A 26,744-nucleotide genomic window follows, 5' to 3' on the forward strand; every position below is an offset into this window, starting at 1 on the left:
AATATTATATGTTTAAATCAATAAATCCGACCTTCGGATAGTCTTCTACATGGTTCAAACTGATATTTATTGAGATTTTATAATTTATCTAAGAACTTAATTATTTCTCCAAAACCAATAGATATATCCTAAAATTACTTGCAATATTGGGCAAGAGGTGTTCTGTTTTTTGCAATAAAAAGTTTTTGTGGCAAATTTTGCTGTTAGTGGCGTGAAGAAAATGTAAATTGTAAATTTATTAATGTCAAATAAATTTTTGATTTTTTTTTACTAAAAAGAAGGAAATGAGTTTATTAGCCGTGTGGTTAATCACAACTTTTTTAAACTTTTAAAACTTTTCAATTTGATTAAAATAAAATAAATTAATCGTTCTTTTGCACCTTTCATAAATTAAATAGATCAATCTTTCCTTGCAAATCAATCCGCATGAAGTTGAGGAGCAAAGCAAAGAAAGGGATTTTTATTTCAGCAAAAACAGCACTTTGCTCAAACATAGGTGTCGAGTAAAAAAAATACAAAAAAATATTTAGATTTGAGTGGATCAATTGGCACGACGCCCGCCAACTCTGTGTGCGGACAGAAGTTGTTGGTCCGGCTTAATTTGCAGACTCTGTGGGTCGGAATCGCGGCGCCAATTATTTGATTATGTTTCATATACGCCAGCGAACGAGACGTGGCTTTATATTGACTGCGCTGGTCATCCGACAGACCAAGTTGCTCTTGCAGAGCTCCTATTTGCATCTGTCTGCAGCATTATGCTAATTAAAGCGAGCCCGGCGCAAACTTTGTTATTATTAGCAGAGAGCGTCGGCCGATTTCGACGGCAGCGAGTTTGACTCATCAAGCAAATTAAATTTCAGCCCCCGCTATTTTTCTTGCAACCCTTTCGCGCTGATGAGAACAGTTCGCCCCCCTGCATAATTTTTTGTTACACTGTTTCAACTGCTGCATTATTATAATTATATCTGGTGAGTCAGAGCGAACGGAAAGCCGTCCCTCTCATTTCGTCATTTTGTATTCTCGCCACCCCCGATATATCGTTCGTAATCAGTCCACCCCTCTCATCCATCTGCATTATGCGCGTGTAGATGATGATTTCGTTTTTAAATACTCGCCTTTCTCTCTCTCCCACTCTCGGGCAACTTTCATCATCAAGCACCCTCGACAACAGTTTTTAATTTTTTTCCCCGACTGCGCGCTACTCTCGGGGTGTGTAGCAGTTCTAACCCTTTTCAAAAGCAAATCTAAATGAGGTTGCTTTGTGTATTTAAATCAGTTAGCGCGCCAAGTGGAGAGAGAGAGAAAGACTTGTGCCTCGCGCATTTCAAATGTGTGGGTTTCTCTCTCTGCACGTCGAGCAGAATGAAAGAGATAGAGAGATGCTCCAAGTCCCTGTTTGCATAATACGCGAAGCGTGCGAAAAATTTTCCGCGTAGAGACGCCCATTCACTCGGTGCATAAAAGCTGTCAACATGCTTCATTTCGCATTTCATCCGCTTTGAAAATGAGAAAAATGCAGGTTCAAATGAAATTGAGATAAAAAAAATTATATGAATCTACTAACTTAAAAATGTTAATAACTTATAACTCACATAAAGTTAAATATAATTTTAAAAATTGTCAGGGTTACGCCCTGACGGTGCTAGATCCTATGGGAATAGTCAATTAAACAAATGTGATACCCAGGGAAGACATTGTTATTATTAAATATCCAAAGACAGTTATTACATAAATACCTTTAACGGAGGTGATACTTGAGAACGTCCGCGTGGGTTCGTCCCGTGGTGATGAGTGACGCCGCCGTCACTCATCACATACTAGGTGCTCATTTTTGCTTATTGTGCGCTCCCGGTGAGTGGGAGTAATTTATCACTAATTTACTGGGGAGCGCACTAATTCAAATCCTGACATCTCCCCCTCTCGAATTTAGGGAAAGAACAAAAACAAATAAAAAAATAAGAAGTTACTTTTAGGACTTGTTAATATTGAAAAATGTTGCCTTGCTCGAATAAATAAGTTATTTAATATTTGTAAATGAATATTATCCTCTTACTTAATTATGATTAAGAATACTGAATTTACGAATCGCCGTAATGGAATTTTCCGCAATGTTATTAATTTTGGAATATTTATTTGAGATGGGAAAGATTTTAATTGCTTCAACCGATTAGTTGGGGTGAGGTACCCACCCCCTCCCCCCGGCTTATTTGGGGAATTTAAAATTTTAGTTTTATTTTGTTTGGGACGAATGTGTAAATAGTGTTGTGGAAAAAAAAAATTTTTTTTTTGTATAAGCAAAATTTTTGATATCCGACTGGACTGGCGGACCCTCGTAATTGTGCCAAGGGGAGCAAAGTCGTGGGTGGAGGAAGCCCACAGCGGTGGTCAGCCGCGCTCGTTTACGAGCCCTTGCACAAAGCGAGAGGACCTCAGTCCAAAACGAACATATGGATCGAAAGGGTTTTGGGGTGTGTTAGCCGGAATATAAAAGGGGTTGGAGCCCGCACCACAACCGAAACAGGAATAGCGGAAAAGAACGTAATTCGAGAAAAAGGGGAACACGGAAAAATTCCATTGACGGGAAGGAAGAGGTGTGCGACAGGGTGTCCAGCCCTGAGTACAAAATAAATTCGGAAAAAATTAAAGAAATAAATAAAAATAAAAAAAAATTAGATAAAAAGGAATGTTGACCATGTAAAAATAAAATGCAAAGTAAAAAAAAAATAACAAAGGGAATAAAAAAATAGCGATGGTCAAATAGACGGAGAGAGAGAAAAAAAATTAGGGACTTCGAGCAAAATTTAAATACTGGAGAGCGAGAGACGTCAGGGTAATAAAAGGAGACTAAATTACCAAAAATAAGGAAGGAAATAAGAGCACCGAACTAAAGTTAAATACAGAGAATGCAAATTAACAAAAAATCAAAAAGGGATAAATCGACGCACTGAGTGTCCTACACGTTGGTTTAGTCTTCGGCCGAAGGACAACGGCGTCACGTCTGATGGTGGGATGTGGCGGCGGAGCGGCGGCTGGACGGCGGAACGGCAGGACAGCAGGACACATTTCACCAGTCCTCGAGATCGGAGGACGGAGGCGAGAGGGGCAGTGTGGCCACGTATTCGTCGGGCTCCCATTCATCCTCCGATGAGGGGGGGGAAAACTGGACATCGGGAGGCAATGCCGCTTGAGCTGTGTCCAATTCGGCCTGGAGGAAGGCAAGGTACGGACTCAACAATTCGCAGAATGTCTGGAGCCTGGCGAGGAATTGACGGGCGAGGTTGCGGCCGATGTTGGGTTGGCCCGCGTCAAGGACAGATACGAGTGTGTCAAACAGAGTCAGAAGGAGCTGAGCGGAGTAGGAGATGCGTGCCAGGTGAGCGACTACCACCTCTCGGGTCTCGTCCAACAGGGACTCGAGAGCAGTCGGGTTGGAAGTAGAAAAGACCTGTGCGTCTCGTAGAAGGCTGCGGAGGTGCGCTCGAAAATAGTCCGTCAAGAAGAAACTTTGTCCCGCCGCCGCGAAGTTGATGTATGATTCCAGCCGCTGCCCCGTCCGGTAGCATTGGGAGTCGAGGCGGCAAATCCTGAAGCTCTCGGACCGTAGTACGTAGATGCGCATCATGAGTGCTACAAAAATAAACCCAATTATAAGGAAAAAACACAAAGCTGAAAAGAAGGAAAGATTGGGCAGGAATGCCTATGGGCAGTCGTGTCCCATCTCATTAAGAAAAGATGAAAATAAAGGGACTGGAAATGGTCCATTGAATTTATTATTACATCTTTGTGTGTAGGTCGGATGAAGAAGGGAGATGTAAATAAAAAAATCTTCAACCGATTATTATTATTATTATTGTGAATATTGAATTTTGTGTACTAATAAAAAAAATTTTCATCGCAAGATGCATAAGTGATTTGTAAAAAAAGAAAAAATGAAGCCAATGAAAACCGAGAGAACAATACTTGAGATTAAATAATAATGAAAATTAACTAGAACGAAAAGTATGTTAAAAAAAAATTTGATAATTTTCAATAAATTATTCCTGTCATTCCTGAGCCAGGTCGGAATGCACCTCGACCCCCAGGCGGCCAGCCGAGGCCGAAAGAGCGGCCTGGAGGCGGCCCAGGCCGAACCTCGGTTGAGGTAGGCGAGAGTGAAGAGCGCTGTCAGCTGATGGGTGTCAGTTGATTAACCCAGTTTCGCTGGAGTAGTGTGTGCGTGGAAAGTGTCAGGTTGGACACCAGCCGGTATGGAAAAACATACGCACAAGTCGTTGGAGGGGAAAGCGAGTTATGATGTTTTAACTCTGGTGCAACCGGTGGCACAGTATGGAGAAATGAATGAATTATGTCTAGTGTGCGAAAGGAACCATAATAATAATCATAAAAATAAACAATAAACGAAAATAATAATAACCAAACTGAGAAAAATAATAATAATAATACCCACACAAAAATAAGAAATTTCAAAAAAAAAATCTAACGGTCAGGCCGTCGAGATAATTTTAACTGATACTTGAATTTGGTATGGACAGGGTTGGTATTGTATCCTGAAGAAAGTAATTGATGGCACTTACAGGATTGAAATTAGACGGAAACTCGGAGAAAGAACGTTTGAATCAAAAATTCTGAAGGGACGCGTCTGACTCCGTTGCCAGGAAGACGTGTGATAAAGTAATGAAAAATGCGACAATGACTGAAAGTGATATGTGAACTCGCTCGATTCTTGAGTCGCGCTAAAAATGCTGATTCAGGAAGATGTATATGAGCGAGGGGAATTAGGAAGTACGGAGAAGGCTGAAAGAGGAAGATTAGTGCAACCAACAAAACAAAAGGAAGTGTAATGAACAAGTGAAAAGTAAAGGCGCAATAATAATAAAATTAAAAAAAAATCAGTATTGTATAAGGTCCAGAATATTTGAAATTAAAATCCATGTATTTTGGAGATTAATTTAAAATAATCGGGAGAGACGGAATTGAAGTGCAAGTTCAGCAGCATAATTCTTAATTTTTAATTCAAAAGCCATGAAGTTGGCAGTTAAGTTAAAAAAAGAGAATAAGATAATTATTTGAACAAATAATTATAATGTGAATTGAAAATTGGTGAGAGAGAAAAAAAAAAATTTATTGCACATAGTCAATGAGAAAAGTAAAATTGGAATGAAAAACAAATTCAGGTGAAGTGCAAACATTGGAAGTGAAAGAAAAATTTACAATGCCATATAATGTAAAAAAAAAAAAATGTGCAATAAAAGCGAAACCTATGAAACTCGGCTTGTGATTTTACTCCTGAGGTAGCCGATCACACAGGGCCAGTCGTGTCGTGTAAAAACGCTCAATCAGGAGACGCGGCGGCGAAAACGGCGAGCGATGATCATAAGATGCGGCGTGGCAAAGATTGATAGCGATTTTTATATTGTGACGCATCGCGCGAAGAAATCCACGAAGGGCTTGTTGAGAAGATTGAGAAGTTCGATTAAAAGGGCGTACCAGAAAAATACAAGAAGGAAATGGTTGGCCGTCCATTTCTTTGAAGAGTTGAAAGATGTGAACTGCTATATCAGTCCATGAGGCTAATTCTCGTCGAGCAAAAAGAAACTCATGATCGCGAATATGGCGAGTCGCGATACTCAAAAGTCCTTTCTGAATGGACAGCAGACGGCGGAGCAGTGCCAGCGGTGTTCTGGACACGGCCGTCCGGGGTCTTAGAACGTGGTTTGTGACAGAATTGTGTCGTGTGGCCATCGCAAGCTGGAGGAAAAATAAAAAAATTGATTTAGGGCCGTGAAGGAGAGAGAGAGAGAGAGAAAAAAAAATTAAAGAATAAGAACCCAATTTGAAATTTTTGTATTGACCGAGAAGAATAAATAATAATAATACAAAAAAAATGCGTTATTGAAGGAAGGAGAATAATGAAGAGCCAAAAAGTATTTAAATAATTAAAAATTAATAATTTTAAACTTGCGATGAACTCACGCGCGACCGAAGGAGTAATGAAGAAGAACTGCCGTGAGGAAAAGTGGATAATGAAATGAATCGTATGACACCGCCGCGTGAAATAATTACGGAGGTGGTGGTGCATCAGGGGGTTCCGCAGAGGAGTCATTTTGCTGCGAGCGCGGTATCGCGGGTAGTGGCCGTCGTTGGTAAATTCGGTGCCTGCGGCGCGATGATTTTGGTGTCCGATTTGCATTTTGGAGGCCCCAAAGTAGGCTTGGCGTGCGTACAATGATCCACGCGAGGAGGGCAAAAGTTACCCAATGAAACAGGCCAATATAATTTGAGACAATTTGTACAAAAGACCAATCAAAAACGGTGACCGTCGCATTCTGCAGATGTGGTTCGTTAGGCAAAAATTTGTTCCAATCTTCCGAAAGTATAGCTGTAAGATTTGGAATTTTTGAAATTTGAGAAATATAGATTGTAGAAGGAAGATGAGTCCACGCGTGAGGAACAAAACGAATAGATGCCGGTTTTGTGTCAGGCCGAAGGCAGGGGAATTTTGTCTCAATAATTTTGTCAGTATTGGCGTAAAGAGAGCAATTACAAGGGAGATGCACTTGAAGGGCCCCTACCGTGGTTGCTTGTGTGGCTAGGGAGTGACGCGCGGTGCCACAATGGGCCGTCAAATTCGCTGCATTTGTAATGATAAAGTTCCTCTCGTCAATGTGCAGAATGCTAATTTGATTTGTGGAGAAACACTGAAAAGGACAATAATTTCGTAGATCATTGAGGGTTGCAGTGGGAGAAAGAAGGGCAGCAATGCATCTTTGTTCAGTTGTTGGTAAATTAATGTCATTTAAAAGGCCAAGAGATTTTTTTGGTTGGAAGGTCCGAATTGCAGAGTGAGCAGAAGTTTGAGATGAAATTGCGACGTGCGAGGGCACTTCAATTTTACAGATTTTACCATCAGAAGAAAATGGAACCGCTTGAAGAGAGTATAGTGAATATTTTTGAGTGGTAGTCAAAAGAGGAATTCGAAGGGTTAAGGTCATCGCGATAGTGCTGCGTGAACAGGAAATCAAATCGTCTGAATAATAATAATCCAATTTTGCTGTTGGAATCGCAAGCGTGTGGTTTTCTGGCTGAATTTTTTCTCGGAGTTCAGTTAAAGCTAATTTCAGTTTGCTCGGCGGTACGATCAAAGGATTCAATTTGCCAGTCGCGCACGAGGAAAAGAGTGTTTGAAGGAAATGGGAATTTTGCAAGTTGATCAAGTGCGTGAATGAGTGGAGAACTCTCACATACAGATTAAATGTATGATGGAGTAATAATTTGTCGTGAGCAGAAGTTGCCGCGGCCAAAGTGATTTTAATTCTATGAGAAATTTCCTGAACATAATTTCTCATATTTGACGCGAACTGGAAGAGTTGGCCATTATTCTGGGAAATTTTTGTGAAGGCGTTTGCGATTTCAACATTTAATTTTTTGAGTTGATCACGAGCTTGGGTGCCAGTGGGCGGCAGGTCGGCATGGGTGACAAGAGAACAACAATAACTAAAGAAAGTTCCTATGAATTCAAGTGCGCGTGGGATTCGAAAGTTAAGTTGCTCCAGGTCTGTGTCAAATTCAATTTGAGTCAAATTGGCAAGTGTGTAATCTGCTCTGCTCAAAATACGTGTCAAGTTCAGAAAGGGATCTTCCGGTGGTGTGGAAACTTGATACCCAAACATAGAAGCAAGAGGGGCATATTGAGGTAATTCGATGTCAAAAACAATTGGGTAAATAGAAGTCGATGGAAACAATTGTAATTGTTTGACCAAAACCCCCGGGTGCAATTGGAATTCAGCTAGAACAATTGAGAAATAGTTAGTGATACTCAGCAGACAGACACCAAAAGTGGTGAGTCGCGGCCCGCGCGACGCGAGCATGATGAGGCGGCCCGCTTCTTTGTGTTAAAGAGTCGTGCCAGAGTGACCAGCCCCAAAACGTTGGAGTGGTCACCAGTGATTTTAGCTGACAATGAAAAAAAAATTATGCAGCGGAATAAGTTGCTGAATATGAAAACAACAAAAATTGAGAAGGAGTGCATTTTTGTGCATTATGTCGGCGGAAACAGGATGGTGTGATAATCCCGATGAATGTGCTAAACCCACGCATAACTGCAATTGTGCTATTTTAATTTGTGTTGAGCTATTTTCGTAGAAGAGAGCGGTCAGACGCTGATGTGATAAAAAAACTGCTAGTTGCAATGTCAACTGTTAGACCGCCAAACCAGGTGCAGCGGACGTGAATGTGCACCGCAGAGCCAGGAAGTCTGCATATTGCGTATGCTGACAAAGACGACAAAAAAAATTAGACGCAACTAAAAATATTAATTTGAGTACGACAATCAGAACTCATGTATCTTGAAATAAAAATTAATAATTCAACTGAAGAATGATTTTTAATAATAAAAGAAAATGCGTCAGACCCAGGAGAGAATAATTGCACAATGAGTTATGCTAAACAAGAAAAAAATCATCTTGACAAGACCAGTAAAAATAATTATTGAAAACAACATATTTGTGCGGTGGTTATGAGTGGAAATCTAATGAGTCATATAATTTGGTTACAAAAATAATAAAATGGTATATATTCATCAGAGAGAAAAAAAAATTGTAATATTTTAATACCGCAAAATGAGAATAAATAAAAAAATTATAGATTCCAGATGTACGAATGTAGTGGATGTTAAACAAGTGTAAAGAATTAATAAAAAAATTGTGTTTGAATTAAGGTAACAAATAAATAATTTGAAAACCTTCAAGATTATATAATTAATTTGCTGGCAAAATTAATTAATCTGAAAGTGATAATGATGTTTGAAATTAAGTACTAGGCTCGGTAGTACTGTGCATCTGAGAAAAATTGGAATCAAATATAAATAAAAATTTTGTTAATCCACTACATTAATTGTGTGTCTACCCGGTGGTGCGTGGAAGACGCACGATAAAAATCGTGGTGTCAACCGGGGCAAAATAGAGCTGCAGCAAATGTAGGATGTATTCTGGGGGCATTTCGTCTAGCCCACTGCAGAGGGCTGGAATCGCGAGAGAGCGGACCCCGTGGTCATGGCAATATGCTGCTAATTTCCGGATGGCAATCTGGATATTGCAAACAAACGCGTTCGGACGATGTGAAATCTTATCTTCAGATTTCCATTTTGTGACCAAATGCAGCCACGTTGTGGCGGTGTAGACACCGCGACCCTCTACTTTGACCGGCAGGATGGTGCCAGGGCGCACCTTTTCTGTCAAAGGGCGGTTAACCTTGCCATAGAGATTGACATAGGAACGTGCGAGCCCCCTATACATCCCTAAATCTGCTGCTACCGCATGTGCCTTGTACTCTGATGGCCAGCGGAACAAATCTCCTGTCACTTCGTAAATTTGACACCTAGGTCTTGGTGGCAGTAAAAAGGGACAGTCTCGCTGCAGCATGAAAACCAGTAGTTTGTACTGTTGGAATTCAGCATCGGCAGGTCCCCAAATTTTTTGGTCCATCTTAAACAAACGTGAGCACCGATAGAACTATCAAATAGGTGTTACAAAGGGACGAGTACAGAGAGGAGAGAAAAAAAAAATATTGTGATATATTAAAAAAAATTTTAACACCAATAAAAGAAAGACTATCATGGACAGAAATTGAAGGAGAGGTTAAAGGGAATTGTTGGAACCCTTTTTTAATTTTTCCCCTAATAATATATGAACAAGTGCAGTGTATAATCAATAAAATTCTGTTTGACAATCAGAATATGTGTTCTGCAGACATCAAAAATGCAAGTGGGACTATATAACACAAATATTTCGGCTCTTTATAGAGTCGGCTGAGGCGCCAAGGCTTCCACTTTCATCAGAAAGAAAGACTACGCGCGTAGTTTTCATAAAATAATATTGCAAAAGGAATAAAATAACGATTCTAAAATTAAATCCACATGGGCCCTGTGGAATCTGATTTGATACAGGATCGTTATTAAATCCTTTAGTCTCTCTGACGGCCTGGCTAAACACAATTATGGTTGCTATTGAGCACCATTCCTCAGCTATTATTATTAATTACTTGTTAAGAATTGCACAGGTGCAGTGAAACGATGAATATGTATATTTCACACAGGCACATCACTGGCCTGTAGGAGTGTGGGTGACAAAAAATGTCATTTGAAAAAATAATTTTGTTTTGGAAATGTACAATTGAAAAAATGAAATTAATGTCCAAGCTATATAGCTGGGAATAAAACCCTATGAAAAGGTCTCGAAAGAAAATAACAACAAAATTTTTTCAAGTGCAAAGTATTTATAAGTGCAATAATCATGTTTTTATAAGTGTAATTTTCAAAGAAATTAACTGTATATGGTTGTAGTTAGGTATTTTGAGGTGCGTAGACAGATATATTTATTGAAAAAACTCAAGGAATGAGAATTTTCAGAGCTCTAGAATGAGTGCTATAAAATTTTAAAGAAAATAGTAACTAAGACCCGAGCGCGAGAAATGCCGCGCCGGCTGCTGTGAGAAGTCGTGCGAGAGGAGACCCGCTTTGCCCCTAATTGCAAAACTCCCAAATGTTTCAAAATTTATTTGCTCTAAAATATTTCCCCTATCGATGAAGGTTGACAAAATTTAATATAAGGTAACTAGAAGTGATCAGAAGGACTGTCCAAGATTTTTTTTTTTCTTTTAAGAGCAAATATTTTTGGGACATTCACTTTTTAGGGAATTTTTGAGTGAAAAATTTAGGATAGTTCATTTTTGGGCATTTGTTTTAAGGGCAAATATTGGGGATATTGGTTTTTGGACAAATGATTTTAGGGGCAATAATGGCGACTCCGCGCGAGAGCTGCCTGCCCGCTGCGACATGCAGAGCGCGATACAGCGCATGTCCCAAATCAAATCGCCAAGACACTCCGGTCGCCACGTGCTCGCGGGTGAGGCACCGCTCTTTCTCTCGGGCCACCGCGCTTCTAATAATTCTGAGCTGATATGATGTGCGCTCAGTGCCGCGGTGATTTAGGTGTTTTCTTATGAATGGAAAAAAATGAAAAAATTCATACATATAGAAGAAGAGTGTATTGACCGAAAGAGTAAAAAAAATCTAATTTATTTAAAGTTCCAAGAAAAAATGGAATGAAAAAGTGAACTGTATTGATTAGCACTCAGGGCAAAATAGAAATATATATATATACATATAAATTACAGAAATATTTACATAAATATTTATTTAAAGTGGCCATAGTAACGCACTGAAAAGTAGGCTACTGCCACGTCTAGGTGGTAGAGGAGAAAAAAAAAAAAATGAATAGAATAATTTTATTTAAAGTGGCCATAATAGAAAAATGTTCCAATTTTTTGTATTTTTATTTATAAATTTTTTAGGAACTATTTCTCCATTTGCCACGTATTTCCAGGCATAACAACAGTTGTGCCAGGTAGCCCAAATTGAGCTAATTTGCGTACTACACACCCTAAGATGAGTCTGAGTCTAAATCAGGTGTCGCGTTAGCAGATTGCGCGTCCTGAGACTCAGGGTTTAATTCGACCGCAGCCGGAGACGAATCGCGCTCAGTCGAATTATTCCTATTTGGGACCCCTTGGGGTTGTGCATCGCGAGTGAAAAAGGGTTTGAGTCGTTCAATGTTTATGACCTCCTCCTTTGCGCCAGGACGAAGGCTCATGCGTACGCGAAACGAGATTGGACTGATGATTCCTGTTATCTCCTTAGGTCCAATATATACAGGGAGTAACTTTTTCGACAGTCCAATTTTAGCGCGTGGAGTGAAAACTGAAACCCAGTCGCCAACCTTAAATTTAATTAAGCGGCGACGCGCATCATAGCGCTCTTTGTCTTTTCGTTGCTGTTTAGAATAGTTTTTTGCAACTATCTCCTCGGCGAGAGCAAGCCGATTTTGTATGTCAATTACAAACGGGTCTCGGAAACTTTCGTTTGAAATCATATCAAAGGGGAGAATTGGCTGACGGCCGTAAACAAGAGCAAAAGGTGACTCTTGCATTGACTTATGGGTGCAGCAATTCAGGGCAAAAGCTATTTGTGGCAAACGTAAATCCCAATCTTTTTGTGAAGGACTCACGTATTTAGCTACAATTGATTTGACTGTTTTAACAAATCTTTCACATTTCCCATTTGAAGCTGGGTGATACGCACTAATTCTCACCTGGCGAGTGCCAATTAATTCGCAGAACTCAGTCATGAGCTCACCTGTAAACGCTGGGGCCCGGTCATGAACAATTTCCAAAAATAGGCCCGTTCGGCAAATGAACTGCTCAAATAGAAAAGTGGCTGTGGTTTTGGCTGTGGCATCTTTGCAAGCTCGTAATTCTACCCAAGAAGAATGGTAGTCTACTGCAACCAAGAGCATGCAATTCCTGCGAGTGGACCGGACGAATGGACCTCCGAAGTCCAGACACACCTTAATGAAGGCCGTCCTAGGTCGGTCCACTGGCATAAGACTGCCTAACTTACGTTGGGTTGATTTGTTAAAACTTTGACAAATAGGGCATGAACGGATAAATTGTTTAATATCGCGAATCATGTGAAACCAGAAAAACCTAGTTTTGATTTTGTCATAGCATTTTGCAAATGACAAGTGAGCACCGCAGAGAACATCTTCGTGCAACATTTGCATAAGCTGTGTTTTTAGCGAGTCGGGAATAAGAGGCAGCAGAAGACAGCTGCGCGGGCTCGTGCCTCGTTTGCAAACGAGCCCATCTTGCAATATAAATTGCTTATACTGACGACTTGTGTCATTTCTTTCCAACGCTAATTTAATATTTACAATTTTGTCGTCAGTTTGTTGAGCATTTTTAATATTTACAAGTTCGGTGAAAAACGCAGGAATTTCTAGTTCCGCTAAGAAATTTTCTTCATCAAACGGCAACCAATCAGCGCTGGAGCGGCTGAGAAAATCAGGACAGACATGTTTTTTGCCTGAAATATGTGCCATGTCAAAATCAAAAGCTTGGAGGCGCATCAAAATACGCCCAATTCGGCCCCAAGGGTCTTTTAATTTTGTAATGGAACAAATTGCATGGCTGTCTGAAAGTACAGTGAATTTAATTCCATTGAGGTAAAATTTGAAATACAAAATCCCCCAGGAAAGTGCGCAGCACTCTAGAGCAGCGCTTGCTAGTTTGGTTTCGGACGGCGTTGTCGCTCGGCTAGCGAAAGCAACGGGACGTTTATTCCCATGCTCGTCTAGCTGTGACAGCACCGCGCCAAACGCAATGTGGCTCGCATCAGTTTCTAAAAATGTTTTAGCCAAAGGATTAAAATGAGCCAAAATTGGGGGTTTTGAAATTTTATCTAGAAGGGTGCGAAAAGCTTCCGAGTGTTGTGGTCCCCATTCAAATTTTGTGTCTTTCTTTACCAAATCATAAAGAGGTTTTGCGATTTTTGCCATGTTTGGTATACTCTTTCTATAATAGCCAATCATCCCGAGCGCCCTGAGTAATTCTTTCACGTTCTTTGGTTCATGGAGCTTAGATAAAATTGAGATTTTGTCCGCATCCACATGCACACCGTGAGGGCTGACTGACCAACCTAAAATGCTCATTTTTTGGAACCCAAAATAGCATTTTTGTGGTTTGAATCTTAGGTTTGCTGCGTCAAACCTTTGTAAAATGATATCTAGATTTTCCAGCAATTTCTCAAAGGTTGGTGCCCAAGAAAAAACATCATCCAAATAAGAAATTACTATTTTCCATCGCAGGTCACTCAAAATGCTGTCGCCAAGATTAGAAAATGTGGCGGGAGCATTATGGAGACCGAAGGGTAGGACTTTAAATTGATAGTGACCAGAGGAAGTGCTAAATGCTGTAAAAATTTTGCTACCTTCCTCCATAGGAATTTGAAAATAGGCTTGGTTCAAATCCAGGGCCGCGAAAAAATTCGCGCCGTGGAAACTAGCCAAAATGTCAGAAATTAGAGGCAAAAAGTAGGAATTTGGGTCTGAATGTTTGTTTATGCAGCGGTAATCAATAACTAATCTAGACCCACCCCCTTTTTTGGGAATAATGAAGGCTGGAGAAGAGAATGGGCTTTCTGATGGTTCAATAATATTTTTGGAAAGCAATCTGTCAATTTCAATTCGCATCGCTTCGCGCTGAGCCATTGATTCCCTGAAGGGTTTTTGTTTGATTATAGGTCCCTTGTACCTAATAATGTGTTGTATTTTGTTTGTGGTTGGTAAATCTTCTGTGTCGTGTGGGAAAAGGTGTTTATATTTTTCCAACAGAGTGCGCATTTGTGCCTTTTGTTCATTTGACAATTCAGGATTGATGTGAATTAAATCCAAAGGGTTCCCTTTCGGCGCCTCTGAAGGAGGGTCAATTGACTGTGTTGAAATTGGGAAAATTTCAATTTCCGGAAAAGATTCTAATTTGAAAAGGTGGAAAATTTTCTGGCCCTGAAATAAGCGCTGAGGTATTCTAGAAAGATTTTTAATCCAAACATTATTTGAGCCTTGAGTTACATGAAAAATGAAACTCGGCACAAATAGATGTTTTTTAATCAGTCGCTCTTCAGGCAAAGCAAAATATTCACCTTCTGTCAAATTGTGGGAAATTGAGATTGGTACCAATTTTCTCTCAAACGCGTCAATATCGAGTGTGTGTTGTGCGCAAATCGTTGCAATAGGGCGCACTTCGTCTATTTCCTCTTCCTCTGCAGGAGGTTGCATTGTCTCCTGAGATATTGAATTTATTTTATTTACAGGTTCAGCGAAAGAGGGACCCTCTGTTGCGGGGCCAAACAAAAGAACTTTATTTTTACAATTAATGTTAGCGTTGTTCGCACTGAGAAAATCAAAACCGAGCAAAATTTTAAGTGCAAAATTCTCTACCACTGCAAATGTATGTACAAAATCCGTGTTTTGGATTCGAATTTTTTGAGAAATCAAACCTAAAACCGGAATAAGACGGCCAGAAGCGCCTCGCAGCAAAATATTTGAATTACTCTTTACTTCCTTTTTATTCACTAATTCTGCAGAGACAATACTAAGCTGCGCTCCTGTGTCCGTCAGCGCGTGAACTGTTGCGCCATTAATATTTACAGGAATTTTTAAAACATGTGGATTAGCAGAATTGTCGCAAATTGTGACTGAATTGATTCCTACACTATTTCCGCTCGATTGAAAATTATTCTCATTGCAAGTGCGAACTGATTCAAAATTTACAGAGAGGGAGCCCCCAAAATGGGTTTTAGGGAGGGGTCGGGCCCCAATTTCTAAGCCCTCCCGTCTTGGTTTTCCTTGGCCGACGGGTAATGCACATGAACGGCATACGGCGCCGCCGCCTGCGGTGCCCCTGGGCCCGCCAGTGGCGGTGCTGGAAGAGCCGGAAAGGAAGGAAATGGCGGCAACGCGTTTTGTGGGCTGGCCGGTGGATAATATTGTGCCCCGTATGTCGGCTGGGGGTTCGCGACAGCCCCCGGGAGTCCAAAGTGGCCTCCTAAATTCCTCAAATCAAATTCGCGTTTGTAGCACGTGCTCTCCAAATGGCCCGTGCGCCGACAATAATTGCAAAGCATCGTGTTGCCCGAATTATAATACATACGGCCACCGCCCCGGCCGCCTCGACCCCGGCGGCCTCCACGGCCACTCCAGCCGCCACGGCCACGAGAAAAACCACCGCGGTCGTAATTAGCATAAGGCTGATCAGGGAAGTGGTTGGGTGTCGTGTACTGCGCCACAGCCTGCACAGGTGCCGCTTGTGGGGCTGCCTGCGAGGGCACCATGGCTGCGGGAATGTGAGAAGGTCCAGAAGAGAGTTGAATGGCTGCGATGCGCTTTTCAACTTTCTTCATCAATTTTTCCCCAATTTTGCGTTCAACTTTCTTACTATTTTTGGGGAGTTTTTTATTTTTCCTTTCAACCACGGCCGCGTGAGTTGAGGAAGAAGAGGAAGAATAAGAAGAAGTCGGATATGAAGAAGACTCACTGCCGCTATCGGACGCGTTAGTTGATTCGCTGTCCGAGACGGAAACCGACTTTTTCTTTTTACTCTTTTTCTTTGATTTACTTGATTTTTTGGTTTTTCCCTTTTTCCGCCTAGAGCGGCTGGACTCCGCGTCAAAGTCACTAGGAGGGCAAACTTTCCTCCGGTGTTCCAAAATGAGTTGATTTAGCGCCTGATCCTCTGCCCGCGCAATAAGTTCACCAATTGTAGTGGGAGAACCGATTCTATCCAAAATTGAGGGATGCAAATTATTGCAAATTAGGCGAATCCGCCTTGACTCTAGCATATGGGGGTCAACTCTATTGATCAAAGACAACATTTCCCCTACAAATTTGCGTGAATTTTCACCTCGTTTTTGGAACCTGGAGTAAAGTTCTCGCTCCGCCACATGTGCATCAGACTGCACATGTTGTGAATTTTTTAAGTCTGTCAAAAATTGAGCGAGCGTCACATTCGCGTTCGCCGGGTCTTCCTCATAGCCTTGTAGCCACTCCGATGCATAGCCCGTCAATTTGCACTTTAAAATATTAAGTGCTTCAGAGTCAGACCATTGATTGGCCGCTCTGACCCTATTGAAATGTGTCAAATATTCTCCGATACTTTGTTTGCCTTTGAAGAAGGCGAGGTCAATCGGCCGCGCACGGCTCGTAGGCTGATTTGCCATTTTATTTCCCGATTGAGAATTTTCGTCTCTATTGGTACTCGTGTCACGAGATTTGATTACTAACGGTTCAAGGTTAGGGACCGCAGGAGTTGAGCTACGAGGAATTTGCTGCTCAACAAGTTCCTCAGAAGGTGGCTCGTCCTGCACATCAATCAAACCGAACTGATTTGTAATCACCTCGATTTCGTCCTCTGATTGAGTGCCAATTATCTTACGCAGGGCATCAAGAGTGCCAACAGAAGTGTTTTCCACTTGTGCAAGATAATCAGACGGGGTAATATAAGGGGATAGGGAAGGGGTTGCAGCTTGTGTGAACGGCTGAAATTCGAGACTTTGAAGCTCTAAATAATCAGCTCGAGAGGAGGGTCCTGGCTGGTTTATGTCATAAGTTTGGTAGGCCAGGGTTGGGCCGATTTGTTCATAATCGCCCCCAGGAGGTGGAGAGTTTAAATTTCCCCTGGAGGGAAATAATAAACTACGGGAGGGATCGTCTCCGGAGGAACTTGACTCATCTAGATTTAAATCTTCCTCCGCCTTTGATTTACGGGAAAAAAGTTTTTTGGTTTTCTGAAGAACAGAAAGAGAGATATCCAAAAATCCTCCCTTGCTCCTGGTTGATAGAGCGGGTGAGTCGGGAATGTGAGGAACCGATTTGCCCCTTTTTGGTGGCATGGGGAAAATCAGTTTTCCCAAGGGAAAAGCACCTATGCCGGAAAATCGACATTTAGGAGGCAGAAAAAATGGAACGGGGAATTTTATTAATGTCCCATTTTTTTATCTCTAGTCCCTTATTTTAAATAAGTGGAAAAGAGACATCTCGCCGGTGCCTCCAGATGTCAGGGTTACGCCCTGACGGTGCTAGATCCTATGGGAATAGTCAATTAAACAAATGTGATACCCAGGGAAGACATTGTTATTATTAAATATCCAAAGACAGTTATTACATAAATACCTTTAACGGAGGTGATACTTGAGAACGTCCGCGTGGGTTCGTCCCGTGGTGATGAGTGACGCCGCCGTCACTCATCACATACTAGGTGCTCATTTTTGCTTATTGTGCGCTCCCGGTGAGTGGGAGTAATTTATCACTAATTTACTGGGGAGCGCACTAATTCAAATCCTGACAAAATATAATTTATAATTTAAGAGCTCTAATATTATACAATTTTAATCAATATTTATGAATACTTGTAATTTATTTGGATTTATTGTGTATTATTAATTTATCTTGAAATTCCGTTTTATTATTGTATAATTTAACAGAAAATTAAGAAATTATAGTTCCGAATACAGGATCACAATGAATAGCTTGAAAGATATCTTTCATTGAGGAATCTGAAAACGTTGTTTCCTGATTTATTAAATTTAAATAATTCTAATTTCCAAATAAAATAGCGTTATTTCTAAAATATTCAACACTATTCTGCAGTCTGATAGTATAAATTCCAATATGCATCCAGTTAAAAATTTTCATCATTTAAAGAGTGACACAATGAATGTGTTCGCAACTCTCTCGACACCCTTAGGTGGCGAAAAACAAAAGCAAGTGCGGATAAAAAATGTATGAAATGGATTGATAAAACGGTGACACGTTTTATACGCGCGGAGAGCAGAGGGGTTGTTCCATGATAAATTAAATAGAACTGCGCGAGTGTGTGGCGTCGGTGCCGCTATTTCACGGGCGCAAAAATGACGCCATATATGAATCACCTATCACTCAATTAACGCGCCTGATTCAACTGCAAATGAGGCGCGGGCGCTTCCAATTCGATTGCATTCGGCGCTGCAGAAAAGAAGAATGAAATGGACGGCGGGTGAGTGATGGCGAAAACAAGAGCGCGCGAGTGGGTGGCTGGTAATTAATTATCAAGGGTGCCATAATGACTTGGTGGACTCTGATGATGAATTCAGAGCGGACACAGCAGAGAGGGTTGCTCGCTGATGATGCTCCCCGGCCAGGGGTGCGCGAGATAAAAAATGCGACTTTATTTGGCCATCGCAAAAATTTGCTGGGAATTGCCGAGTGGCTGCGTGCGTGTGTGTTTTGACAAAGGCCATTGTTTGCCGAGCGGGATTTGCCGCGAGAAAAAACAAACGCGCTGCTGCCTGCTGGGCTCGGATGATTAAGTTAGTCTAATGAATTAAATTTAAAGTCAAAAAGAGAAAGAGAGGATGTGGAAATTGCGCTCTCCCTGCCGAGTTGGCTACTTTTTGGCAGGTATTCAAGAGAATTAATACATACGACGCCACCGGACGCTTTTTGCTCCAGCGAATCGCTGATGTTTGTTCGCCACTGCCAAATCGACAATTATCGAGCCGTGCGAAGTGGCTAACGAATTGTTCTAATCGATTCGCAAAAGGAACGCGAGTGTGGGTGGAACTCGTTAATTCTAATTTTACATTTTTTTCCAAGGAATTTTGAATATTTTTAATTAATTAATTTCCCAAATAACTTTTTTTTATCGAAAAGTGGTTTTCAATTGACTCACGAGAGGCCATTTAATTTTAAATTGAACAAAAATAAAATAGTCAATGCATTGAATCAGTTTTTATTTGGTGAATTTTTTTCTTAATTGGTAAACTGCGCAGTTGTCTGCAACCCACTCAATAAAAACATTGAAATTGTTGAAAAAACCGTTACAAGTCTGCAAATTTTGTCAAATTTGATTCATATTTTTCTATACGTACTTCGGGTTGAATTTATAGGGCGAAATATTAACATTTCATCAATACATTTAGGCGTAAATATTATAATTTGTTTTCAATTTAATTTATATAACCTGCATTCTTGATGCATGTGAAATTAAAAAAATTTTATAAGTATAATCAAAATTTTCAGGTTTAGGTAATTTTGTCAAATACATCAATTCATTTGGAAAAAAATTCAGTAATGAATTAATTAATTCCCGTTGAACAACTTTACCTTTTATTCTGCGCTGCAGGTTGCAGAAAACTTTACAAACAACTTGAAAATATGCATTTTTCATAAAATTTAAGATATTTTTTTCCCATTTTGGTACTTCTGTTATTAAAAATGAACTGCGGCGCGGAATCAGACCTACGGAAAAACTCACTCAGAGGTCAATCATGGCCGATCAAGTGCACATGCACCACTTTTTGCACTGCTGCGCATTAGCATTTAAACGGAGAGCGCCGTACTTTGCATGTCGAATCGGCGGGGTTTCGCCGCGTTGTGTGTTTGTGTTCGCGTTCATCGCGCATGCAGCCAGCGCGAGCAATAAATAATAATAGACATTGAAGCGAACCATTACGATAATTAACGATTGCATTATGCAAAGTGTGCGAGCGAGTGAGCTTTCTAAAATGCGCGCTTATGAATTATTATCGAGTTGCGGCCGAGATACGTGCAGAGTAATGAACGGTTTGTCTGTCTGTCTCTCTTTGTTATTGGGAAAAAAATCATTCTCTCGCTCGATCGCCGCCACTTAAAAGGTGCTGCATAACAATGATCATAATTGATACTTTTAAAACGTGTGTCTGAATTAAGTGTACGGACGCCTGTGGTCGGTTTGTGTTTCTCTCAGTCAGATGTTTATCTCCTCCAAGCGTGCCGATAGGTATATTATATTTAAAACACACTGCAATGGGCGTGCATACTAATGATGATGACAACTAACCTTATAGGTCGGCTCAATTTATATAATTCTTAAGGTTTAATTTAAATCAATTGAATAGTGAGTAGGATTTATCTTTATCAATTCTAGTTGTTCTGTTATGAAAATCTGCAAAACATAAAATCAATTTTGCAATTATTCAAGATTTTTTTTGCAATGTGATCGATTCCATGGAAATATAATGTCATTTTAAAATGAAATTCTACGATATCGAATCAATTCAGGGTTTTAAATTTGCTTGAAAAAGCTCCTAACTCAAAATAAAATAGAAAGATTCAGGAGGTTTTGCGTTGAGTTTAGCGGATTAATTGTAAATTATAACATTTAAAGCATATTTTCATATTAAAATGCTTTCCTGATCCATAAATGAGGATAATTGTGTTCATAAAAATTTTATTTAAAATAATTTCCGAAAAAAGGGCAAAAATGATTGCAAGAGTTTTGGGCAAATATCAAAAGTCTTAATTATGTGAATTTTGCGTCTTAAATCATTTCCTTAGTTCATCAAAGCAACTGTTTTTGAGCAATTCTTTAAAATTTTGAAAGTTGTATTCACCTCGAAGCAATTTCACAAGCGAACATAAATTAATTCGCCGCAAAACACGACCCCACCCATAGCTCGGGTTCGAAACGTGTGTGCGCCGACCGCGATAATACTCGAGCACAATTTCGATCATTTTGCGCCGCGCATTTAATTACCCCGACTATGACATTAATAAATAACATTAGATAATTGTTATTGTATCATAGCAGACCACTCTGTGCTGATGGTGATGATTATTGCATAACCGTAGCAAGCATTGTCCGCTCTGTATGTATTTTAGCTCCTCGGCCGCGGTTGTTTCGGTCTTTATTTATTGCAATGTTATACCTGCGCGCGCTATTTGGCGAGCGGATTGAATTATATCTGCGAGCTGGTGGGCCGTAATTATTGTGATGGGCGCACAATAAACTGTCAATCGTGCCCATTTGCTCTCTCTCTCTCCGTAATGTAATCAGTTGCATTTCATTATTGCACAGAGAGAGAGAGAGAGACCAGCAGTTTGATGTGATGTCCCTATAATTATTCATGGGGCGAATTGTGTGTTCTATGTATAAAGCACCATTATGCAATTGGCCGGCGCGCTGTTTATAATAATTCAATAGCTGATATGGTCTGCGCGCCTCAGTTATTATTATTACTATTATTTTGAGTAATGCGCCGCGCGCAATAATAATGTAATGGTGTTATATAATGAGCGTGCGAGGGTAATAAATTCACATACACACATTGCAACCGATCGGACAACTATTATACACTATATTGTGTTATGTATTTCGTGCCGGCATTTCTGCATGCGCGATTATTTCGTCTGCTTTATGATAATTTTGTGGATCGATCAGTCGATTTTATTGGTGCACGCCGTGAAATCGTTGATTGATACCTTGTGTGTTTGGTACATTTTAAGCTTGTGCGGAACATTATGTTCATCACATTTGGAGACTGGGAATTTGAAAATTATAAGTTTAGCTAAGAGAAAGGGGAGTATTATTTTGCACTTATAATTTGCAAAGACTGCATGATCAATGGAAACAGAGATTAAAGTATGTATTGAAGATAATTTTTAACTTACTTATTTTCCTCAATTTCAAAAGGCGCACAGGATTTTAATTAAGTCATAAATAAAGAATTTAAAATTTTCTACTGGTGCCTCCATTTCTTTGGCATTGATCTGTTTATCAATATTATAATTCTACCAATAAGGAAATAAAATTAGATTCAAAGGTACAAATTTTGTCTCATAACCATTCCTAGAATTTGATGCAATAATCAATTATGTAGTAACCTACATTTTTAAAAATAAAATAAATATTTAAATTCTTTTTTATATAAAAAGTTAATAACTTCAATAATATCGCAACTATTGAATCATCTTTTTTTAACATTAAAAATTAAATTAAATTTAATACAGTTTAAAATATAATTAATTAAAAATATACATAAAATTTGACAACATAATGTTTTCAAATATATTTATGTTAATATTATGGTACGGTAAAATGAAGTGCAAATGTGTCCGACCTTGAACGGCTTCAGTTATTCAAGTAATAATTTAGAAGATCATTCTTCAATATAATAATCGCAATCAAGATTTTCATATTGTTTGTGTTTGCCATAAAAAATGGAAATACACACAAATATAGCCCGCAATCTATTTATTTCTATTTTGATTTACAAATGCAAGCGGAATTCGCACAGATTTATTTCCAGATTCCCAAGGTGCGGCGCAATCTAAATTTAACAACAAAAGTCTGGCAAAACGGGCTTTTGAAATAAAAAGCAGTGATTGAGGGAGTGTGTGCGGCGCAGAGAGCAATGCCCAGTGGAGCGCTCACGTGTTGAGCAATGATAATTCAAATTGATTGTTTGGCGCGCAATATTTGTATCGCGCGTCAAACGCGAATACGCGGCGGCGGCGACCGAGCACACGCCGCCGCCCGCGCGGTAATTTATTTAAATTGCTTTATTTAAATCGGGTGTGAACAACACATCACCCGTGCAGATTATTAACATGCGCTCCGCTTGGGTTGCATTATTATTACTGTACGGACGTTGGGAGATTTTTGCCCGGCGTGTCCACAGGACATTTGAATTTAAAATGAGCGGAAAATAGCCGGTCGCCCAACAAATAAATGAAATTACCGTCAAATTGTGCCGATGTGCGCGCACAAACACTGCACGCGCCGACTGGAAATAATAAATTGCGTTTTTGTTGTTGACTTTGATAAATAAACTGCCGAGTTTAGTTGCACAGAACATGCAAGATTTTATATTAATTTTTCTCTCCCAAAGAGATGTCAAATTCTGATCAGCTAAAATTTGCAATCGTTTCTATGTTAATTATATTTTCATCAGGTAAGTATTTTGTCGTAAATTTGATTGAGCAAAATTTTAAAAGTCTCATCGACTAAAATTGGAGCGGAGCAAATGATTTTGATGCCAATTTAATTCTGAGTTTAATATCTCATTTACAATACAGCGTAAATTAATCTCTAGGAATTAATTACCTTATTGAAAAATGTCTGTTTCCATGAAAATTTTCAATAAGAATTGATTGCATTGCTCAAAAGTAAATATTTTTCAATGAAAATATAAAATATTGTTGAAAAGCTTGATTGGTAGAATTTCTTAAAAATATTTACCATTATTACATTTGTGCAAATTTTTTTAAATAAAATTGTCAACAAAATATTATGTGCTTTTAATTTTTCAGTTTTATTACAAAATACAAAGCAGATTATATATGTCATTATTTTGCAATATTTTTTCTCCCCCAGAATTACCGTTCATGGAAATAATTTTCATACATACACTCTGTGCTCGTCGTTTATTACTCAAGTAGCAGTAATGCTCTCTCGTCGGTATACACACTTTTTTTTTATATATTTCTTTTTCATTAAAACAATAAAATTGTGCGCGCGCGAGCATTTTTAAGTAGGGGCAGATGTGAGTGAGTGCGAGTCGAGCGAGTGAATAGGAGCATTTTATATTATTAATGACGGAGGCCGAGCATGCAAGAAAAGTTGGAAATTTTCAAGAGGAGGAGGCAGTCCATTGCCGCCGCGACTACTCTCGAGCGCGCGCATAAAAAAAGATTGTAATTGCTCTTTCATGTGTTAATTTTTCCCTCTTATTCCGCGTGTGTTTCGCATAATGGCTCTCCTATAGAATTTCGAAATGAAACTGCTGCACACACGCACACCCGCCGCCGCAATTTTAATGTGAATTTTCTGCATTAACGTCCGTTTTCCCATTCACAAAAAATAGCAACGCCCGAGAGGGAAAGAAAGAAAGCGAGGGCAGAGTGCGCCGGACTTTTCGTTCATTTGCCTCTGAGCAAAAATAATAAGCCAAAGATTATTAAATCGCGCTGGTTGGCTGCCTGCAATTTCATTTCTGCGTGCGAATTGCTTTTTTCATAAACTCACTCGGCTCATTTTTGCGTTCAATGTTTTATTAAATTGCAATTCCAGGAAACCACGTAAAGTAAATTTTTTTCCATCACGTTGAATTTTTCGATATCTCTCAGATGAATATTATCAAAATTCCAGACAGATATATTTTTTTGGAATAAAATTTGTTGCATAAGTTAATCAGTGATAATATTCAAACCGTACTTTATCTGACGAAGATAATTTGTGAATTCGTTCCGAGATATCACATTATTTTTCCTGCTTGGAAATCCAATCGCGTATTTATTCGGTTCTCTCTCAATGAATTCGGTACATTTCCACAATTGAACTTATTTCAAGTTCGCTCTGCTCCAATTCATTTCTCGTTTGTGGTGAAAAAAATTACCCCACATTATCATAAATATTTGACTGGCCCCGAGAACTGAGGTGAATGTGTTTTGCTCATGCAACGATAAGGAAAGTATGTTAACACAGACCTTAAATATCCTCGGATAAAACAATAAAATTATCCGAAAATTACAGAGCACGACTTCGCCTCTAATACACGGAACATTCAATGACAGAACAATCGTCGTGTAATACCAATTTTATACGAATGTAAAAGAGCTCGAGAGGTTTTTATTATATTCCCGCGGCCGACTCTTTTAGAGCTTTTTTGTGCGCAGTGGTTAATACAAAAGTGGATATATGTGTGGGTTTGAAAAAAAAACTAGCAGCTTGTCACTTCGTACCCTGTAATAATACGGCGAAAGTGGCCATTATTGCATCAAATAAAATTTCCAACCTATTTAGGGCGTTTCCTTCTCTCCTCGCAAAGAGTGTACGTTATATTTTTTTCTGGGAAGGCAGCGTCAGGTTAATGAGAGGATTAGCAGGGTAATTATTTCTTTATGAACTGCATGATGGGCATGGGAAACTCTGTTATAATCTCCAAGTAATTAGGCCGTGTTGATTTTTATAAGTACAAAATTAAATGTAAAAGCAGATTATTTTGAAAACTTTGCCTAATTAATATGTTTTCAAAGAAACACAATGGCAAAAAAATCTAGGATTTAGCACAATTCCATGGAAAAATGGAAGAGGAATAAGCAGACAAAAAAAATATCAAAAAAACATTTTATTAAAATAATGTCATAATAAATATTTTATTTTATATAAATAAATATTATAAAATAAGCTTTTATTACTTTTTTCACTCCGTTTGACCAAGTGATAAAATGAAGAACTAAATAAATTAAGTATTTTTCATAACGTTACTCAAGTTCAAGGCTAGGGTGAAGTTTCTATAGGTTTAGCAGGATGGCTGGAGAATTGTGAACTATAAATTATAGTTTCCAATTTAAAAATCATAATCTAGTAGACATAACATTTTAATTACTTTTCAATTATTCGAATGTTAAAAGAGTGACTTGACACTAATTAAAGTAGCTTCCATGAATGTTTGGTGCAATTACTACCTCTTCAGTTTTTATAATTGGATGCTTAAACAATTTAAATTCATGTGCGTCTGTTTTCCGTTGATATTTAATATAAGGGTTAATTAAAATTATTCTCTCAATCCTCGATATTAAAAAAGGCTGAATTTGTTAGGAAGTGTAAAGAAAAAGGTATCAAAAAACTTTTTGTATTATTTGTTTTAGTCAATTTATTCGCGCATATTTTATTTGAAAGAGAAAATTTACACTTTTCATCGTTGGATTATTGACATGTTTTACACTCTAAATATATATAAAAGTTTATTTTCGTTTAGAATTCAAATTTCCGCTTTTGCAACTCGGCTCCTCCTCCTACCAAACACCGACGCTTGTTGCAAAATGCGAATTTAGCTGCACATTTACGCAGTTGAAAAACAGAGAGGAGAGAGAGTAATCGTCGGATTTATTAGGGAAATCGTAATTGAAAATCCAGAGAGATAATGAGATTAAGAGCTTGACTTTTAATGCCAGCAGCTGGCAACGAGCAGAGAGAGATGAATCATCACACACCCTGGCAATTTATTTTCAGAAATTTCAATCATCATATAGAGAGAGAAAGACAAACCGCCAGCGTCGTAAAGTGAAAATTAATAACAATATATTTAATAATGAGACGACGACGACAGAGTTTGAAATTCGCTAATAAAAATGCTCTCCCTCTGTGTTCCTTTTTTTCTCCTCTCTTAATTTCCTCTTTCAACCCCCGCATGCTCGGCAACCCCGAGCGCTTCGCAGCACCCCGAGCTCTCATTACGAGCACTAATTCTGCTTCATTATTGCTCAGCACGCATATTCCGCGCCCGGTTTAGCGCGCACTACATACGTGTGTATAAAGATAAGAACAACTCATCGTCAGGCGAGCAGTTCATGCTGTGTGTTGTGTACGCCTGCTTTTTATAATGTACTCGCTCACATGCCCGCGCCATCAAGCACCGGCTAAATTACATTTTCACATTGTTATGGCTCAATCTTGGTTCGCGAAATTCAAAATGAAATGTAAACGCGCCACCTGCGAGAGATAAAATTTATTATGCTCGGGAAAGGAGCGCATTTTATGGTCGGAATTTCCTG

The 26,744-nt window shown here is 39.2% G+C and overlaps 2 protein-coding genes across 2 annotated transcripts in view; both read right to left on the minus strand.

The window, feature by feature from the left end:
• The window catches only part of LOC132194857 (POU domain, class 6, transcription factor 2), a 102,978-nt gene that overhangs the window by 62,332 nt on the left and 13,902 nt on the right, over positions 1 to 26,744 (minus strand). The gene's annotated exons all lie outside the window — the stretch shown is intronic.
• On the minus strand, positions 1,599 to 5,029 carry LOC132194894 (uncharacterized). Its single transcript, XM_059616485.1, has 2 exons — positions 4,575 to 5,029; positions 1,599 to 3,627 (listed from the first exon to the last, which is right to left on the minus strand). The coding sequence occupies exon 2, from the start codon at positions 3,620 to 3,622 to the stop codon at positions 3,065 to 3,067; it is 558 nt and encodes a 185-aa protein (XP_059472468.1). The 5' UTR covers positions 3,623 to 3,627; positions 4,575 to 5,029; the 3' UTR covers positions 1,599 to 3,064.

This window comes from Neocloeon triangulifer, unplaced genomic scaffold, assembly GCF_031216515.1.
Source record: "Neocloeon triangulifer isolate White Clay Creek 2 clone unplaced genomic scaffold, ASM3121651v1 ptg000008l, whole genome shotgun sequence".
Lineage (NCBI taxonomy): Eukaryota > Metazoa > Arthropoda > Insecta > Ephemeroptera > Baetidae > Neocloeon > Neocloeon triangulifer.

What these genes read in the sequence shown, in the direction of transcription:
- LOC132194894 (XM_059616485.1), bottom strand. Translation starts at nt 3,622, where the DNA reads ATGATGCGCATCTACGTACTACGGTCCGAGAGCTTCAGGATTTGCCGC.